The sequence below is a fragment of the Pseudonaja textilis genome, chromosome 2 (genome assembly GCF_049901715.1).
Source record: "Pseudonaja textilis isolate UNSWEBS1 chromosome 2, rPseTex1.2, whole genome shotgun sequence".
NCBI lineage: Eukaryota > Metazoa > Chordata > Lepidosauria > Squamata > Elapidae > Pseudonaja > Pseudonaja textilis.
The window spans coordinates 210996445-211018387 of NC_141991.1; the positions used below are offsets into that span (position 1 = coordinate 210996445).

General features: G+C 36.6%; 1 protein-coding gene across 9 annotated transcripts in view; it reads right to left on the reverse strand.

Moving 5' to 3' along the window:
* Positions 1-275: 275 nt before the first annotated feature.
* Positions 276-21943, reverse strand: part of FER (FER tyrosine kinase) — a 129555-nt gene continuing 107887 nt past the window's right edge. For all 9 annotated transcript variants that reach the window (XM_026719707.2, XM_026719697.2, XM_087926986.1 and 6 more), the window contains 3 exons: positions 8189-8343; positions 3015-3137; positions 276-749 (listed from right to left, as the gene is read on the reverse strand). In XM_026719707.2, coding sequence (XP_026575492.1) covers positions 604-749; positions 3015-3137; positions 8189-8343 — 424 coding nt within the window. In that variant the 3' untranslated portion in view covers positions 276-603. The remainder of the gene's footprint in view (positions 750-3014; positions 3138-8188; positions 8344-21943) is intronic.

Here is a 21943-nt window from a genome sequence, read left to right on the forward strand (position 1 = left end):
TTCAATATTAGAAACAATTACAAAATTGAAATGCCTTTAAAAACCATGTGTCCATACTCTGCATTCTACAAGCAAATCCTTATATAATGCTCTTGAATAAACACGTATTCAATATTGCATCAGTTGGTGATTTTGCCTTGTGTGTTCCTTTCTTTAAAAGATATATTGAAAACTATGCCTTTAGCTTTAAAATTCATGGGAATGGTTCATGAACCACTGGACTTACACTAAGACTGTTGCAAGTAGATAGATTGAAAAAGAGAAACTTTCAAATATTCCAAAATATTCTTCGGGATTTATCACGGAAATATCTAAATGAGCCAGAATTTCCTAATTCTACACATATATTACATGTTTATCTATTTACACAAAACCTAAATGACAGCATATAAAGCACTTAGTAGAACACTCTGTTTTTAACATAGACAATTTGACATTCTTCAGGTTGGGCACATTTGAATAGAGTAGTTTCTTTTTATTTAAAAAAGGAATCCAAGAAGAACATCAGAAGAAATGTGATATAAATGTGTTGGATTTGTGACAGAAAAAATAATATTTTTGTACAAAAAAAGAAAGTCCTGTCCTTTGAGTCCTGCTAGTTTCTCATGATGTCACCTTCTTTTTTAGTGCAGACAGCTCTTTGTGGATCTCGCTGAATTTTGGTCTCATTTCAGGATTGTAATCCCAACACCGTTGCATTATTTTATAGATATCCTCTGGACACTTCTGGGGTGCTGACATTCGATAGCCTAGTATGTATTTTTAAAAATAGATTAGAAATGTAATTGAAGAGAAAGTACAATTTAAAATTAAATGACCAAACCTACTTAGAACCGACTTATACATACATACGACTATATGACTTATATGACTTATACATACATACGTACGTACCTACATACATACATTGCTATAAAAAAACTATAAAAAAATTGACAGGAAAACAGTTTAAAACAAAACTTTGCAATACTAAGTCAAAGCAGCAGGGAGCCATAGACAGAAAAGTGAGGTTTAAAAGTTCCTTTGGAAAGGAAAAAAATATTTATGCCAATCTTTATACCTTCACATTAAAAAAAAAAAATTGAACAGGATCTTCTCTGTTGCAGCGCTTCCTCACTCAAGATTTTATGGTCACAACTTGACTGCTTTCCACAAAGCAACAAAGACTGGGATATTCCCCTGGTCTTGAGGCCAGATGACAGATGAGCCTGGTTTGGATGTTTGGGATTTGTTGGAGCTCGGTTGTGGGGTCTGAGGATGATTTACTGTATTTTTCGCTCCATAAGATGCACTCCCCCCTCCCCAAAGTGGGAGGAAATGTCTGTGAATTCTTATGGAACGAGTATTGTATCACAAACTGTGAAGTGTATTACCTCAGTGGACCCCAATGGTGGACTGGTGCCAGTCCTTTGGTGAATAGCAGCCGGGCCACTGTGGCAGTTCCTTTTACAGTGCTGAACCCCATCTCTTCTATTTTTGTCATTGTCCTTTTCTTCTGTCTCTTTTCCACAGTGCAGGAGTCAATAGGCAGAGCTGGCGCTTGATAGGACACTTATCTGTGGTCCTTTCAGGCTCCCCCTCCTGTCCTCACTACTCTGCAGCTCCATATTTGATGGTCCACATTTTTTGGTATGTTTTCCTCCTCTAAACCTAGGTGTATCTTATAGTCAGGTGAATCTTATGGAGCAAAAAATATGGTATATTTATATTTATTGCTATTCATTTGGTATTTATTGGAGTTTATTATGTTAAATCAGCAAAATATTAGCAAAATATTTTACACTGCACAGTATAACCTGACCTAGATCTATAACCTAGATCTCTTTCCCAGGATGACTATCACCCCTGCTGGTTTATTAAAAAATTTAAACCATGGTTACATATAGTGAGCAAATTAGAAGACTAGAAGAACATTTAGAAGGCAAAGAAAAGGGAGATGAAATGAAAATCTCAATGGCCATTCTCAGATCAAGATCCCTTGCACACATTTAGACTGGAAGACATTTACCCAGCTCGGATGTCAGTCCACAACAAAACAGAGCTTATAAATCAAGTGGCCTCACTTAATTCTGCCTGGGTGTTCAGATTCAACAGGCTTCAGCCTCGTGGCTGTTAGATAAAGTTTCATTTTTATTTGGCTTTCAGGCAACCTTCCTCCTCCAAAGAGAAATCAAGAACATAAAGACAAAATGGAAACTGCCCTCCTCTTCTGCCTTAGATGGTAAGCCACAGTCCCTAATTATCTTGGCAAGATTTTGTAAGTGGTTTGCCATTGTCTGCTTCCTAAGGCTGAGAGAATGTGAGTGGCCCAAGGTCACCCAGCTTGATTTTTCATCTAGAGTGGTTTCTTCTGTTGCTCTTATTTAATAATATTTAGGAATATAAATGTGTGTGTGTGCACACGCGCACATATGCATGTGCATTCGCACAACATGTAAGAAATGGCAGATGGGAGAAATGTGAGTCAGGTGCAGTGTTTCAGATCTGAAGGCAAAACAGTGATCTGGAGCATACATGGTTGTGCAAATCAGTTGCCTGCAACTCCTTAAACCAACTTTACCTGGGGTTAAGTTACAGCTACAGAATGCTATTGCCCAATTCTTATGGGAAAATAATGCTGTGGTTTCTAGGGGTAAAAAACAATGTTATGTAAGCACATCTAGAAGCATCTTTTGGCCTGCATAACTGTTTTCAAACCTCTGCACAGCCTTAATGTGCACGTCATTCTAAGAGCCAAAGTCCACTTCATCAAATAATGTACATGTAGTTCTTCTAAAAACTTACAGATAACTAAAGATTAGCCTTGTACAATGACTTTATTGTAAGATGCTGGTTATCTAAATAATCAAATAGCAAAATGTATTATCTAGCACGAATACCTGTTATAGTATTTCAGCTATGCTGAATTATCTCCTGTTCAGTGTTGGAATTTCAGCCTATTTTATAAAAGCCATACAAATAATCAGGTGGAATTATTTAATAGATATTCATTACAAACCACACATGCACATTACCTTTCTCCACTTGTTCCCGTGCTTGCTGATTAGTCATGCCTGGATACGGGCATACGCCTAAGCTGAAGGTCTCCCAGAGGAAAATTCCATAACTCCATATATCACTCTCAGAAGTGTACCGTCCTATTGGATAAAGTGATAACAAAAAGATGGACAATGACAATCCACACAGAAAAATAGGCAAGAAACAAAAGGCCGACCAGGCTGGGACTGCAGACCTTCAGAATTCTGCAGAAAGATGTGGGTTCTTCATATCCAGAGGTTTTAACTAGAGGTTCATGTTTTTTGGTTAATAATAATTATAAGCTCAATATGATTTTGAACCTATCAATGTAGCCCTTTATAAGTTGTATAGGCTTGTGCTAGATGACTTTGGTGGTCCCTTCTGACTCTTCAATTCCATAATTCATAATCCTAACTGTAGCCTTAATCCATGCCATTTCCTATATCATATACTAAAACAAAACATATTTATAGTTTAAAAAATCCATTGCAAAATATTAAAAAATTGACATTAAAAACAATTTAAAACAATACTTTGCGATACTAAGTCAAAGCAGCAGGGAGCCATAGACAGAAAAGTGAAGTTTAAAAGTTCCTTTGGAAAGGAAAAATTATTTATGCCAATCTTTATACCTTTATCTCTGTGGTTATAGAAGATGTTATATTTAAGTAGCTGGTACACCCAATAATTAAATAAAATGAAGTCTTGTAACTTAAAACAGAGGTATACTATTCAATAGCTGCTCTTATTATGAATGTCAAGCTATTTAGCAATCTGCTGTTTTCCACTTCTAATCTCCATTTTCAGCCCTCTTCAGTTTCCTCATTGGTTAATTGACAAACATGATCAAACATCTAGTAGCATACTATGTGGGTTGTTCAGAAGAAGCAGGAGATTTGTTGTTACCTTTTTTCTCCCAGCAACATTGTTTATGGTGTATTAGTTTGGGTCTGTCAATAATAAGCAATGTTGACCAGAATTACTGCGACAGAGCAAGATCAGGCTTTTCACTACATAAATCCTGCTTTCAATATATGACTTCTTATAACTGGAACTAGAAATCAGCAAGCAGATTACGATAAGGAGGGATACTGTAGAACAGTGGTCGCCAACAGTGGTCCAGGGACCACTGGTGATCCGTGATAAAATTTGGTGGTCCACAGAGAAATGTCACCCCCAAAGCTTCCCCCAAAGCAATTAATCCAGGCTGCACAGGAATACAGGGCTGTGCCGCCCACATGGCCCATGGGAACACAAGGCTTGCGTCGTTTGCACTGCGAACAACATGAGATAGTGAGGGGAGGGGGGAAAGGGCAGAGGGGCGTACTTGCCCCACTCACCCATGCGCCTGGTCTGGCCACCGGGCTGCTTCTTTCAGCTTCTTTCTTCTGCTACTTTTGGCTACATGCAAGGAAAGCAGCAAAAGTCTTTCTTTCTCTTCCCCAAACTCTGCCAGAAATGAGTCTTTGGGACCCTGCAAGTCATCATGCTCCAAGAGGTTGCGCTGGCAAAGACTTATTTCTGGTGGAGTTTGGGGGAGAGAAAGAAAGACTTCTGATGCTTCTGATGCTTTACTTGCATGAAGCCAAAAGTCTCTCTCTCTCTCTCTCCCCCCCTGAGACGGTATCCTGTGATCCCAAATAAAGAATGATCGATTGGTAGGAAAATGGGGTGGGGAATTTTCCTGCAGACCTTTTTGGGGGATTTTCTCAGGATCTCTGGTCCGCAGGATTTGAAATTATGAGTTTGGTGGTCCCTGAGATCCAAAAGGTTGACAACCCCTGTTCTGGAAAGCTATTAAACTTATTCAGTAGTCTTTGATGAGATAGTTTGGCAAAAGCTTTTGGAAAATCCAAATACATGTCAACCAAATCTCCTCTGATAACATACCTGCTCACATATATATACCTCTCAAGTAGGATCTACTTCTCTAAACATTCTCCTCCTGCTTTCCAGATATGGCAGGCAGGAAATGAGATGGAAGGAGAAAAATATCTGACCTGCTGCTGATGCTGGGTCCACAAATAATTGGGTCTACCACCAAGCAATGGGGAGGGGCATTAGCTTAGGCAATGGGATAATGGCTTGTCTGGGAAGTAATCATCGGTCCCTGGAATACCTGCTTCTTGTCCCTTGGCCACAATTGTCAAAACAGTTCTTTTAGTCCACTGTTCTTAGTGTCTGTAGCCCCCACCAAAATGCTGCCCATTTTTCATTACTTGCCTGACCTCATGGATTCAGATTGCAAGAAAATGAGGCAGGAATATGTGTAGTTGGTGATTCAACCAGGAGCAGAAAAAGCAGAGCTGGCATAAGAGATTGAAAGTGGTCGCAGATTGTTGTGAGAGTGAGGGCCTCTCTTTTGGGGGCTCCAACTCCCTAGTCCTGGCCCCTTAATTTAGTCCAAGGGAGTGAGAGCTTAGAGGATGAGCCCTCCACCCTGGCTGTGGCAACCAAGAGATAGTATCCCGGACAGTCTCATAGTAAGTAAGAGAGGAGAAGAGTTGCCAGTGGCACATGATCTTTCAGGGGATCTGTATTAGGAATGATGGTAACAATGACAGCTCCCAACACTCACCAGTAGTCTGGATGCCTGGGTTTGACACAAAAGCTACACAGCTACTGGTTAGGAGTTTTATGGCCACAGAATACCCCTTCACAGCATTGGTTTGGTTGTATCTCATAAAATAGCAGCCATTAAACCATTTAGTGTGATGGTGTCCAACCTGTGACTGAGTTACTGGTGTGATGGTGTTCAACCTGTGACTTCTGAGTTAAAAAGAATTTTGAGAATGGAATGGAGATACTTGAATTACCCAGTTGGAGTGCTAAAACTTTTATTCCCACTCCCAAGAGAAAGGGGGGATAAAGTGATTGGGATATGCAAATCTAAGGAACACCCCCAATTTATCATAAAATCTAACATAGGAATTATTTAAAAGTATATCTTTTTGCATGTCAAAACTGTTTGCCACACCTTTTTTATTTTGTATTTTTAAAAAGCAGTACCCTGGATAAGAATTGAAAGAAGCATTTGGAAAATATTATATATAGAATTTGGCATTTAAATACATATTTTATTTCATATCTGCATTATTGAAACCTTATTCACAATACTTGGAAAGTTATTTTATGACATTTGGAATAAAACAGCGTCTCCAGTCCAACAGCGATTTTTCATAGTTGCATAAAAGCTCTTGGCAAATAGTTATGCTATCATTTTTCAGCATAGCTTTCTCAATTTTCTATGGCTTTAATGCATACGACTGAAGTTTTAGCACCAGCTTCCTTTGAAGGTTCCCGTGTAGTAGCTTTCCATTGGGTTTTCCTCAAGGTTGCTGTGTTTGAGATTTTTGGAAATTTAAATGCAGGTTGGGAAAGGTTATCATATACTTACTGAGAAAGGTAATTAATTCCATATAACTTACTTTTTCTTAACAAAACAATTGTTTCTAATTAACATTCCTAAATATTTTAAATAAAACATACTATGCTATTAAATGTTAAATCCCAAAGGAAAAAAGATGTAGACTTAGACATGTAATCGCATTTCTAGCAGCACAGTGAATGCTCATAATTGCTCTCCACTTATCAGGTAGCCTAATTTAAAACAGCATGAGATGTTTAAATGCAAATAGAAGTTTGAAAGTTGGAACAATGAATATAACTTCAACCATCAGTGTCACTTATGTGTATTTCATTTATACTGGTGTATTATAGATTTAAATTGTAAGTTAAACATTTAGCAATTGGAAATTCTAAAAAAAATCTGCAAACTCAGAGGTCATTTTCAAAAAGTTATAAATTATTGAACCTTTCTCATGATGATTACTTTCATCCCTTTCTGCTTTGTTATTTCTGAAAATTATTTAAACTTCCATGCAGAAAAATTAATAATCTTGGTTAACTGTCCCAGCAGGCCATCTATCCTAATCATCTTATGAATACTTTCAGCTGACAAAAAGCACATAGGGTATACAAAATTCCCAAGACTCAGAACCTGAACCATTTTCAAAATAATGCAAGTAAATAATATGATTCTAGGCTGTTCTGACAGAGCTGGTCTTCTTTATTACAGTGACTCAACAAATTTCTTCTATGAAAGAAGGATGTAATTATTGCTTCTTATCTTGGAGAGTAAATTCCTTCATGATGAATAATGTAAAAAAATCAAATTTGATATAAAGACAGGTTTGACATATCTTACTATTGATATTTAATAAGATTTGACCAAGAAATGCTTGGCTTCTAGTCTGAGTATGCAAGGAGGACATTTTCAGTAGAACATAATCCACAATCATTTTTTTCTGATGCAATACTAGAGTAATAAATCTCACAAATCCCTGGGGTAATTTATATATTTGCTATAGTTATTTTAAATATTAAAGAAACATATAAACTTGAGATTCAAGTGGGTATATGGTTTTTTTTTTCCCTACAGGGCAACATTTAACCAAATTGACAAGTATGTGATATTTGATAAACAGCTGGAACTCTAATTTCCAAGTTTAGGAAACTTAACCAAATTTGCTTATTCGTTTTAGTCAATAAAAAATTGGTAAGATTTTGAGAGATCTATTATTACCTGGTGAGATCCTGTTTCACATCTGGATAACTTATCATCATACCTTCTATGGCAAGGGTCGCCAACCTTTTGGACCTCAGGGACCACCAAACTCATAATTTCAAATCCTGCAGACCAGAGATCCTGAGAAAATCCCCCCCAAAAAGTCTGCAGAAAAATTCCCCTCCCCGTTTTCCTACCAATCGATCATTCTTTATTTGGGATCACAGGATACCGTCTCCAGCTCCGTTCTTAGGGGGAGAGAGAGAGAGAGAGACTTCTGGCTAAGAAAATATAGACCCTACAGTATTATTTCTAGAACATGAAAATAATGGACTTTTTGGTTTAGTTATTATATTTTGTGTAGCTGAATGAAGGTAATTGTTGTAAAAAACAGGGGCTCAAAGCCTGGTATTTCATTGGGCTCCAAATTATTAAAAGTGTTGATTCCAAGGGCATTTAAGTATCTTTAAATGTTTTACTCCTACTGTCATATTCAAACAATGTATGCTGGGGAAACTACTGATAGCAGCAGATAGGGCGGAGGGGGGAACTTGCCCCACTCACCCCATGCGCCTGGCCTGGCCACCAGCAATATTTCCTTACCATAGTTCAAGGCCTCTGGGGCAGTCCATTTAATTGGAATTTGCTTTAATCCTGAAGATGAATATACTCCATCGTCTTCTTGACGAGACATTCCAAAGTCACTAATTTTCAGAACATTATTTTCACCTACCAGACAGTTTCTTGCAGCAAGGTCCCTGTATTGAGAGAAAATACGGTCTTTAAGCCATCATAATAAAAACAAAAGGAAAAAAAACAGACCCAAGAAACTATAGACCAATCAGCCTAACATCAACACCCAGGAAGATACTGGAAAAAATAATAAAAAGACAGATCTGCCAACATCTAGAAACAAGTAAAATAATAACTAGCAATCAGCACGGGTTTGTTAAAAACAGATCATGCCAAACCAATCTTATTTCATTCTTCAACACAGTGACTAAATTAGTAGGCCAGCAAAATACTGTGGACATTATTTAGATTTCAGCAAGGCATTCGACAAAGTAGACCACAACCTACTTCTTAGTAAGCTAGAAAAAAGGGGAATAGATAGCACCACCACTAGATGGACTCGCAACTGGCTGGCAAACTGTACTCAACGAGTATCCTTAATGGGTCTAAGTCTACATGGAGGGAAGTAAGCAGTGGGGTGCCACAAGGTTCCGTCTTAGGCCCAGTACTCTTCAATATCTTCATTAATGACTTAGATGAGGGAATAGAAGGGGAACTTACTAAATTTGCAGATGATACTAAGCTGGCAAGAATAGCTAACACCCAAGAAGACAGGCTCAAGATCCAGCTGGATCTTGACAGACTAGAACACTAGGCCATATCTAATAAAATGAAATTCAATATAGAGTCCTACACCTAGGCAAGAAAAACCAAAAGTACCCATATAGACTGGGTGAAACCAGGCTCAATAGCAGTAACTATGAGAGGGATCTTGGAGTCTTAGTGGACAACCAGCTAAATATGAGCCAGCAGTGTGCAGCTGCAGCCAAAAAAGCTAATGCAATCCTAAATTGTATTAACAGTCAAGTACAAGGGAAGTACTAATACCACTCTATAAAGCCTTAGTAAGACTACACCTAGAGTACTGCATCCAGTTTTGTTCACCACATTATAAAAAAGATGTTGAGACTCTAGAAAAGGTTCAGAGAAGAGCAACCAGGGCCTGGAGGCTAAAACATACAATGAACATCTGCAGGAACTGGGCTTGGCTAGTCTAGTAAAGAAAAGGACCAGGGGAGACATGATAGTGGTCTTCCAATATTTGAGGGCTGCCACAGGGAGGAAGGAGTCAAGCTATTTTCTAAAGCTCCTGTAGGCCAGACAAGGAATAATGGATGGAAACTGAACAAGGAGAGATTTAACCTGGAAATAAGGAGAAACTTTCTGACAGAACAATCAACCAATGGAACAGCTTGCCCTCAGAAGTTCTGGAAGCACTATCACTTGAGACTTTCAAGAAGAGATTAGACTGCCATTTGTCAGAAATGGTTTAGGGTCTCCTGCTTGGGTGGGGGATTGGACTTGATGACCTATAAGGTCCCTTCCAACTCTGATTATCTGTTATCTGTTACAGCATTTTTAATATTCAAAAGCTAAATGAGTTACGGCAATATAATCTCATTAGGAAAATAAACTAATTCACTGGGGTAGCAGGCAAAATGGCACAATATAATATTTGGAAAATAAAGTATTTTTGCACCATCAATATAAGAGCTTCCAAGAAAAGCATATGCTAAGATAACATTATTTTTGATGATTATTTCCAGTACAATGAAGAGTAACAAATCAGACTTGCTATAGAAGCTAGTCCAGCTTCTCGCAACTGTTTAATGCAGAAGAGAAAGGAACAATATAATTTAATATTTAAAAATATATTATGTATTTATTACTGCGGGGTATTCCAAAATATTTTTCTCTACTACTGATTGCTAATGAGATATGTAATTTAAAAGCCAACCATTTGCTTCTTCATATTTTGATTGTATTTTTAAATTTAAAGTCCGTACTCTTAAGTTTATTCTTCATTTTAAGAAACATTTGATCAAATATATCAGGAAATATTGGAAGTATATATTTTGATTTACAACTTTTCACATTCCTTGGCAATGACTGTGCTTGTTGGATCTGATGGAAGTTGATATTTAAAACATCTGGAGAGCACTAATGGAAAACAACATCAGTTCGAACAAAGTGAACTGCTAGCCAATTAAATTCTTCCAAAATTGGTGTGATTTAGTTTGAACACCAACTTTCAGGAGTCTGCTAGCTATATTCTGACAAACTGGAGTTTTTAAATTGTTTTCAAATTCAGTTTCACCAGAGAGAATTGAAATAATCCAGTGATGGCTAACCTTTTCAGCACTGAGTGCCCAAAGCACGCACGTGTGCGTGTACCCCCAAAATACAATAAGTGCATGTTCCCCGTGCATGCTCCCCACCTCCTGTGCATGCACCCCACCCCTGCGCATGTGGCCCCATGCATGTGCCTCTGTGCATGCACACGTCTCCCACACATGCGTCCAGCCCCCTCACCCATGCACAGCAGAGACCCGTAGATCAGCTGGCCGGTGGGAGGCACACGTGCATGCCTGGCACAGCTGAGCTGGGGTGGCAGCTCATGTGCCCATAGTGTGCCACCTCTGGTACGCGTGCCATAGGTTTGCCATCATGGAAATAATCCAATTTTATGATAGTCGTTGAAGTAAGATAGCTAACAGTAGGGGGCTTTTTGTGACAAGGAGGAATCAAAATTCAGTGCATTCTGGTATATTGTAATACTGTATTCATGTGAAAAGAATTAAAGTCTGCTTCTAAAATGATATGTACAAACACACTTACACAATTTCTCTACATTGCTAATCTATGTTTGCCAATTCCAGTTGAGTCAAATGTTGGAAGATGCACTTCCCACTCAAATAATTGTGTATCTATCTATGTGCATATACACTGCTACAGTCCACAGTCCAAACAGAAAAAAAATGGATCAGGGCAAAAATCAAATAATTACTAATAGAATTAACATACTGATGATTAAAATTAATTATATGTAAAATAAAGTATTGCAGCCATAAAAACTGGCCCCACCACCACCTTCATGAATATGCATACAGCATTTTTTTCCAGACACAAGCTTGCAGCCTTGTCTCTTTCTCCTTCATCAAAAGAGCAATAAAAGAAGAAAAGGAGGAGGGGGCTGCGTTAGGAAAGATCAAGACAGGATGGAGAACAAAAAGAAGAAAGACTGATGGAAACTCAATATATTATATACCTGCAATAAATCTCACTCTATTATGGAATGCAATTATGCTTCTAGTCTTGTTCAACTATTATGAAATATTGTAAAAGTCAACTTTTGGTTCTAGAAGGAGGATGAAGCGTCATCAGTTGTACGTGACCTCATTACCCTCTTGCTTAGAGGTCTGTCTACAATGAGGAAGAGGGAGAAGCCTCCATTGCTTTTCCTGTTCTAAAAAGTGGAATCATCTTCCAAGCCTTTTTCCTTGTTGCCTTTGATCAGACAACCATAATGGTTTTTATCTTAAAAGCAGAACTTCATGATTTGTATTAAGCTATGCACAATTTGTCCTGTCAAGATTTTTATTTTTTATTTTACTGTGGGCGAGTAGAAATTTAATAATCAAACCAGCTCAGTGAATTTGGGCCAATAACTTTAATCCCAAACCATTTCACATGGTTGTTGTGAGGAAAATAGGAGGAGGAAGGTGTGTTGGATATGTTTGCCATGTTGTTATTTGTAAAAATAATAAAGTTGGGGTATCAATCAATCACTCAATCACTTAATCAATATTTGGAACTGAAGCACAATCACACTAAAAGCATGCCATAACAAAACCTTTTTCAAAATATACAAGATATTTGAAGAAAATTACAGGTAGTTGACTTAATTCATTTAGTGACCATTCAAAGTTACAAAGGCATTGAAAAAAGCAATTTATGACTGATTTCCACATTTACAACCATTGCAGCGTCCTCATGGTCATAATAAAAATTCAGATGCTTGGCAACTGACTCATATTTATGATGGTTGCAAATCAAGGGTCATGTGATCAGATTTGGCAACCTTCTGGCAATCAAAGTCAATGGGGAAACCAGAATCATTTATCATGTCAATAACTTAACAATTTACTGCAGTGTTCCACTTAACAACTGTGGCGAGAAAGTTCATAAAATGGGGCAACATTCACTTAACAACTGTCTCACTTAGCAACAGAAATTTGGGGGTCACTTGTGGTTTTTAAGTCGAGGACTGCCTGTATAAAGAATTATGGGGAAATGTCCTTTCCTATATTTTAAAAAAATAACCATACTGTCATCACTGAATCAGCACCATTTTCCTCAAGACATGGCTTAGGATCATGGTAATTTTGTATTTGTATTTAAGTATTTTGATTATCAGAGCCCTTGGAAGATCAACTTCCTATCATTTTACTGCAGCTCTCACAGATTGGATAATTTAAATAACTGGAGAATTTATGCTGCTGACAACAAAGCTAAAAATAAACAAAAATCTGAAATCAAAGGTAGAAAGACTTTCTGCAGTACAGAAATTCTTTTCAACTCAAATATTCTTAAAAGCACTTCAAAAAAACTTCATTCCCATTAGTTTATGAGCACAGCTGTCCAAAGGAAATTATGTTAAATTATTTGTACACAAGCATTTAATACATGGAATTATATTTATAGCTTAAATAGCTACTCCTGGAAAAAAAGATGAAAAATTTCCTATTTATTTTCATCAACAACTTTGCTAATGTTACTAATAGAGAGGTTGCTATGCATCAATAATAAATTATGTTTTGAGAATTAAGATTAAGATGATAAATGATAGGTTTTTAAATGGAATGTTATTTATATGCAAATTGAATACAAACCATAGATTTATTTGTTTTTTCCTTAGGCATAAACTAAAGCCATTCTAATAAAAAGTGATAAATTGTGCTAGTTTGAGCAATGATATTGAACGAACATCTCAAAAAATATGCACATTTTGAATGAAGGAATGGAACTTTATTTCATGATTATTAAAATGCAATATTGTGTTGCTATGGATAAGCAAATTGTCCACTCAAAGGAATATTTCACGACAGGCTCAAAAACTACAAAGAAATGTAAGAAAGAAAAATTGAAACTTCAACTTCAGACAAAGCTATTATTCATTCATGACCCATATACCCATATTAAGCAAACTTCTCTCTTACTTAGGCAGGAGAAGAGAGTTTAATTATCTTGGAAGACTTCAATGTGGATGCAAATTCAGCCTTGTGAAGACAGAATATGACTTCCACAGTATTCAATAACATGTTTAAGTTCCTCCAGGACCTATTAGCAACATTATCTCATCTGAACAGATGCAAGATATACCTGCCAGAATCAGTCCTGATTGGAAAATAAACAAAGCAAAGCAGTTCCCTTGCCTTATGGGAAGCATGGATGCTTACATCCAAGTTACATGGGAAGTTCATGTTAGAATTACCATTCTGTAGTCAAACCAAATTTAGACCCTGAAGCATTGCTTTTATGCCACTAGATAAAGACTGAATGCACCAATTATCACATTAAACAAGAGGAAAACCTTCTACGCACCAATTCCAACTGCACCTTCTACAATTTTCTAAACAACAAACTAAAAGACTCAAGGTCCATCCCACCCCTGAAAGGACCTAATAGTAAAGACTGCAACGATGACACTATTAAAGCCAACCTCTTTAACACATTCCTTGGCTCAGTATTTGTAAACAGCAATGGATCATGCCCAATATTTCCTAGTCGAACCACAGACAACTACAATGATCTAATACATATCGATTTTACAGTAGACAATGTTGAAAAAGCACTATGCAATCTAAAACCATCTCTATCTATTGGACCAGGCGGAATATGTGTCTACTTCTTAAAAAAGCTATCCTCTGCCATAGCCAAACCTCTAAGCATAATCTTCAAAAAATCCTTCAGGACCAGCTCCTTGCCAAAACTATGGTCACAAGCCACAGTCATCCCAATCTTCAAAAAGGAAGACCCCAGCCTAGTTTAAAATTGCAGACCAATCTCCTTATGCTGAGTCACCTGTAAAGTCATGGAATCAATTATTAACCAATCCATTATCCTCTACTTAGAGACAAACAACCTACTCTCTAATAAACAATTTGGTTTCAGGAAAAAACTATCCTGCAATCTGCAACTCTTACACTGCAAAAACATATGGACTACACAACTCAATCAGGGCAAAGCAATAGACACAAACTACATAGACTTCTGTAAAGCCTTTGATTCAGTGGTACACAACAAACTACTCCTAAAACTAAAAACTTATGATATCTCTGGATACCTGCATAACTGGATAGAAGCATTCCTGTCAAACAGACAATAAATGGTCAAAATTGGGAGCATCCTATCAAATTCTGTACCTGTGAACAGCGGTGTCCCCCAAGGCAGTGTTCTAGGACTAACTCTCTTCATACTCTACATAAATGACAATTTATGACAATTTTGTAATTGCTGCTTGCTTTTCCTCATCATATTATATTCTTATTCAACTCCCACATCAATCCTGACAGCTAACCTTTTTACTTAGACTCCAGCACGTATCAACTGATCATATCTTAACAACACAAAACCAAACCAACCAAACAAAAAATATGGTATCTGGAAGACTGTGGATTCTAGTCCTGACTTAGCTATTAAAGCCACTACAGGTAGTTCTTGATTTACAACAGTTCATTTAGTGACTGTTCAAAGTTACTAGGGTAATGAAAAAAGAGACTTGTGACCATTTTTCACATTCACGACCTTTGCAGCATCCCCACGATCATGTGTTCAAATTTCAGATGCTTGGCAACTGGTTCATATTTATGACTGTTGATGTGTCCCAAGATCATGTAATCAGCTTTTGCGCCCTTCTGACAAGCAAAGTCAATGGGACAGCCAGATTCACTTAACATCCAGGTTACTTACTTATCCACTGCAGTGATTCACTTAACAACTGTGGCAAGAAAGGTCATAAAATGGGGCAAAACCCACTTAACAAATGTCTCACTTAACGACAGAAATGTTGGGTTCAATTGTGGTCCTAAGTCGAGGACTACCTGTATTGTGAATTCTTACATTTATGGGTTTCAGAAATTAGAAGATAACTATTACTTTCTCTCTCAGCCCAACTCACCTCGCAGTTGTTGTTGTGGGAAAAGTAGGAGGAAGAAGAGGGATATGTTTGTCACTTTGAGTTGTTTGAAAAAATAATAAAAGTGGGATATAGATGTATTTATGAAATGTATTTGCTGTCCATCTCATATCATGGAAGGCAGAGAAAGAGAAGGACTCTTGCTGCCATCTAATGGTCATTAGATCAAACAGTCAATTATCTAAAGAATTAACAGTTCAAGAAATTAATGAGAAACAGAAAAGGAAAAAATGCAGCTGAGGTCAATTGGAGAAGGCTGTTCATATGTTGGATGATGATGGGTGGCACTGAAATTTCAGATAAAGGAACTGCCAATCATGTTGCTTAGAATGTTGTCTATTAAATCTCTACGGACAGTAATTCAGTATAGATCTATTCTGAATGTTTGTCATGAGCATCCTTATAGGGACAGCAAGATTTTAGATTTCCTGTAGACTCTGGTATGGAGGGAGATCAAGGCAAAGCAGATGTGTGGGTATGGCCCTAGTTAGTATGGCTGCTGTTCTGAGATCTAGAAATCTGTATCTCAAGCACATTTGTTGCATCCTATGTCCTCAATCCATGCTCTCACACTTATTAGCACCAGTTAATTAAGAAAATGATTTTCACTCTTACACACACTAAAACAACAGAGTAAAGGTATATGTTGTACCAGCTCATATAATTAAAAGCTGTTGTTATACCACAAAGATTAATAAAGTATTTAAAAATATTCTCAAACAATTGTGTTTTTCTTATGACTGAAGCAGTTGTTCAGGTAATGTAGCTTAGCATTTTCAAGTTCTTTGATGAAATTTTATTACCCACTTTAATACATTTTGTGTGTTCTGTCTCCATACGTATAAAAATCTCTCTTTCTTGATTTATATAATTTCTTCTGTCCTTATGATTTTTGCAATGGGCTGAATCAAAATGTGAGAGTACAATATGGAGCTTTTGCCTATAATTCATTTATATCTTGAAACAAATGTTTACAATTCAGCTTCTCTGTCTTAACACATTTATTTTGTGCAGTTGGGAAACATGTCCTATCTTTGCTCAATTTCAGTAATCTAGCACTATATTTGCTAAGACTTTATTTACAGCAATATTATATTAAGACATAATCACAGATATTATGGATTTCTTTCCTTGCAGCAATGCTAGCTGATTTATTTATCCATCCAATTTATATGGCTACACAAGAAACTCTGAGTAGCAAATAAACAAGAACAAAGTATTATATTAAGACAAAAAGCAAGTAAAACGATATTGAGGCTCAGTAAAAATACAAATTGTTGCACATTTGTGCTTATGTTGGGATTTCCAATGTCCCATTCTCGATGCCTGGGAAAGAGCCTCACCCAGTCCCATGCTATGTAGGGCTCACAAAGGAGCAACCAATTTCTTGAACTGTACTCAGAAGTCTATTGTAACCAACTTAACATAGTGTCACATGGGTGGGTGATAGTTCTCCCAAAACTATACATTTCTCTGCATTTAGGACTTGCTGAGGCTTCCAAATGCTTGAGGTTATTCCCATGTGCAGCACATTGCCAACAGTTCAATTGAGAGATGACTAAGATATGACTTATGTAGTGCCTCATGATTGAAGAATACATGCAATGGGAACACAATGTTTATTTGTGCAGAAGCTCTTCTGGCTACAGCTATCACCTGTCTTTGAGTAGGAGCTGTGAACCAAGAAAACTCCAAGTATGTACATTGACCTTAACTGGGGCAAGTGTATCGTCATTCAGGACTAACTGTAAAAAGTAAATGGATATGGTGACACCTAAAACCCACACCCTTATCTTGTCAGGGTTAAGTCAAAATTGATTCTTCCCCAATGAGACCTGCATAGTACTTGGAGACAGCCAAATAGAGGAGAAAGAACTAGACAAAAATCATAAAATTCAAAGATCTACAAATAGAAGTAGAACTGACTGTGGCAAAAGAAAGCAAACATAATACCAAGAGTAATAGGTGGCTTAGGTGCAATCCCAAAACAACTCAAGCACCACAGGAACACAATCAGTATTGACTAAATCACCAACAGTCAATTACAAAAGGCAGCTTTACTCGAAACAGCTTACATCTGGAGATGATACCTTTAATATCATCAAACAATATTTGCCTATCTTGGATCCTTGGGAAAAAACTTGATAGTTGGATAAAAACGGTAAATCCAGTTTAAACATCTATTTGAGCAATAATAACAATATTCCATGCTTTGAATGATGACTCTCTTCCGTCACACTAGGATCTAATTTGAAAAGTTAAAATAGCTGAAGACTATATCCCCCTACTCCTCTGGATTTGACAAAAAGCTACAAGGGCTGTATAATTCTGTTTCATCTTCTGATGTAACACTGAACACTGAATAAAGAATTTTTTTCTAGCCAAGGATATATTGGACATTATTGAAATAGCAATTTTAGTAGTTGAGAAATTTAAGAACCAACGGCTTAGTAAAACACATTTTCTTAACAGGGACATATTTATTTTAAAAAATGTAATTTTCTTTGTAAAACAAGAAATAAACACTGCTATAAAGAATGCATCAAGTCTAAGGCTACATGGATTTTGAAACAAGTTGCAAGGAAACTACAAAACAAGAACATTTAATCAGAATGCAGCTAAATCTGATTAATATATCCGGGTAGTCCTCTACTTACAATAATTTTTAACAACCATTGTGACAGCACTCAAAAAAGTGACTTACAACTGGTCCAGAGGTGGTATTCAGCAGGTTCTGACCAGTTCTGGAGAACTGGTAGTGAAAATTTTGAGTAGTTCCTAGAACTGGCAAATATCACTTCTGACTGGCTCCACCCCCATCTATTCTCTGCCTCCTGAGACCCAGCTAATTGGCTGGGTCTTCTTTTGTTGCCTTGCACAGGAGAATGGAGCTGGAAAGCAGGTTAATGGGGTGGAGAGGGAATGGGGATTTTGCAGTATCCTTTCCCTGCCATGCCCACCAAGCCACGCCACAGAACTGGTAGTAAAAAATTTTGAATCCCACCACTGAACTGGTCCATGTATTTTTAATGTTACAATGCCTCTGCAGTCATATGATCAAATTTGGGTGCTTGGCAACCAGCATGTGTTTATCATGGTTGCAGGGTCCTAGAGTCATGTGATTGCTATTTACGATTTTTTCAGTTGGCTTTTTACAAGCACAATGAATGGGGTAAATTGGATTTGCCTACTGCATAATTTATTTAATGACTGTGGTCAAAGGTTGCAAAATCAGGTGTTGAGTCACCTAATAACTACATCACTTAGCAACAGAAATTCTGATCTCAACTGTGGTTGTAAACCATGTCCATCAGTAAATTAGATCTGGAATACATACAAGAGTTAACCTTAAGGTAAGAAGAGTGGCCTATACATTTTATAAATAAATAAAACAAATGCAATAAGGTGCAGTTAATACAGGGGTGTCAAACCCACATCGACACAGCGTCATCAAGTGATGTATCCAGACTCCCGCCCCTTTGTTAAAATGGGCATGGCCAGCGCATGACACATCCGCCGGCGGGCCAGGAGTTTGACAGCCCTGAGTTAGTGAAACCAAATTAAGTAAACGTAGTAATAGTTCATTGAAGACTTTACTTCAAATAATTTGTTAACAGAAGCCAGGCATTTCTTAACACTTGTGAATAGAGAATTATTATTACAATGTAACAGTTTTCATTGTTTCATATTATAGAAACAAATGCTAATTCTGAGGCATCCATTTTCTCTGGGGATTCTCTAATTCCTTGGAATAAATTGTTGGGAGGGAGGGAGGGAAAGGGGAATCAGGACTTTACAGGCTTTATGAAAAGTTTCTATTTCTTGTCAGAAGTATCACAGTTAGTTCAACAGTTTTATTTCTTAATTAAGACTATTATAACTGCCTAAAACAATCACATTTGAGTTTATTCTGTAACAATGTGATAACATGAAGCTTTTAACAGTAAAGCTGACATGTGGAATTGATAGACTTGTCAAATGATTTGTAGCTGGAGTGCCTGGCTGCTTTCTTTTGGAGTTGCCAACCAAATTATCATTTTTGCTTGAGTGGATGAAACTGCTTTTATCTTTGCTGCTGCATTTCAATAATTGATGTACTGATTATACATGCAGAAGCCTGAAAAGGAAACAGCAGGAGGACTAGGCGCACTAAAATCCACCTGTGCCGACACAGGTAGCATTGGAAGCAGCAACTAGCTAACTGCTATTTGCCAAGCTTGTTCTCATGAGATAACTACTATCTGATATGACTCTGGAGAGAAAACAGTAATGATGGGAGGAGTCCAATATCAGTTTGATTATTTAGGTCAGGGGTGTCAAACTCGTGGCCAGATGTGTCATCCGCTGGCATGCCCACCTCCAGTTTAGTGAAGGGGGGAAAGTAACAATATGTCATGTGACAATGTGATGCAGTGAGTTTGACATCCTTGATTTAGAATGATAGTAATTCGTTGGGTTGTTGTAGCAAGAACCCATCCAGCACCTAATTACTCATAGTCTTGTATGTAATACTAATGTAAGATTATTTGGAAAATTCTTACTTGATTTTACCTAGCTTGTAAATATCTCCTTTTTGTTTCTCCTTTCTTTTTTCTTGGTTTTGCTCTAAACAATCTGTTAAATGCAATGAAGTTTTTAAAAAAATAACAAAAATACTGGGAAAAATGAAAGGGAAGGACAAGATGTGTAAAATGTAATAGTCACTCATTTTCTGAGAAGGGAGAGATGATCAGACTAATAGCAGTGCCTTTAAGGATGCACAACCATTTGCTGATGCCTGAAAAAACCAATCACTGGCAGATCTCCTGCCAATAAAGAGGAATAATGAGTAGAAAAGAAAACATATTTACTATCAGTCAGGATTTCCCTATATGTAAGCATACCAGAAGAATTCCTGAGTGAACCAATAATATTATGTTTTTAGATGTTGTCTGGGCTAGTGGAATCTGCTGGTTTACAAAGAATGAAATAGGCAACATACAAATACTAAATTCTAATTTTAAGGGAGAAACACATATTTGTGCACATGCACAGTACTTTCTGTTTTTTGTTTCCAGATCCTGTAACTGGAATTCCCTCAGTTACTATGGAACAAAAATTTTTTTTGACAAGGTTGCTGCCTATATAATTAATTTAAAAGTTGAGATTTTTGGGATACATGTATGTTGATTAATCTAAATACCAATTAAACAGTTTCTGAACAATGGTTGAATATTTTGTTACTATGCAACATAAAAGCTGCAGTGAAAATATCCACTAATTATAATTAATGTCCTTGTTAAACTTAGAATAATTATCTGCAATACATTATTTGGCTTCTTCCTAATCTAATTTTTCTCAAAATACTAAATTAACACTGTAAACATTTTGCACATGTGTACAGTGGCAATAAAATGTAGTTTTAAATATTCTAATTCTAACTATTTAATTCTCATTATTTTTAGTCTACAGTTATTATGAAAAAAGAGAAGTATATCTTTAGTACAGTCTAGTACACTTGTGGAAATTTGAAGCACTCAAAGCTTAAGGTATCATCAAGTATTTCATGATAAAAATCTGCTAAAATTATGGTAACTAACTCAAAATTAGATGTACACTTTCAAAATGGAAAAGCCAAGTTCTGAAAAAGTTTAGGATTGTATTGGTGACATGTTAAGAAAAACTTGTTAATAGCCATTTGTAGAGAGTTGGAATATTACCGCAAAATAAAGTATCAAAATCAGTGGTGCCTCAATATGACACAAATCTTTAAAGAAAAACACTGTTAACACTGTAGCTGGAATGAATTATATGTATCTTTTTTGAAAAGCAGTTTAGTGGTATAGTGTTAAATTAGGCTATTTCAAAAAAAGAAACAACAGATTTATAAAATTAAAGAATCTAGGGAAAATGTGTTATGAATGATTCTCTTTCAGAAATTGCGACATTTATAATAATGCAAAATAACTGAATCTTTTATCTATCCATTTCCTGTTCTCTGACCTTTAAATTATATGGAGAAAAATATCTTATTATTTGGATCAACTTTAGTCTCTTTTTATAGAACTTTTAATGGGAATAAAAGGAACTAATAAAGCAAATGTTAACCTTTATTTGGTGTGTTTTTATTCTAAGAAAGTATCCTTTCAAAGAAAAAAATATAACACAATTATTTTATCTATGTAATAATACTGCATCAGGACAGTTATTTTGAAATACAGCATCAATTAACAATCAGGAATCTTGCCATAGATGCAATACCTAATATAGCTATAAAAGGAATTGTATTTTAAAACATACTACTATAATACAAATGATTATGCCTAAGATATTTAATGTCTTCCTTTTTTCCAAACAACTTCTGCTTTTTTTACTGTAACTTTAACATCCGTTGTAAAATATCAGATGATTAAAGTGGTTCTAGTATCATGATCTCTAAGTTATATAGTGCTACAAACCAGATTGAGGCTTATACTCCAATAGAGGAAAGAGACAAAATAGAAGCATTTACCTTTTTAATTTAGGATAGCCCACGTTTCAAAGGTGTTGATTTGAAGGGGGTCTATGAGGGCTGGGAAAACAAATGACTAATGAATTCAGTGACCTTG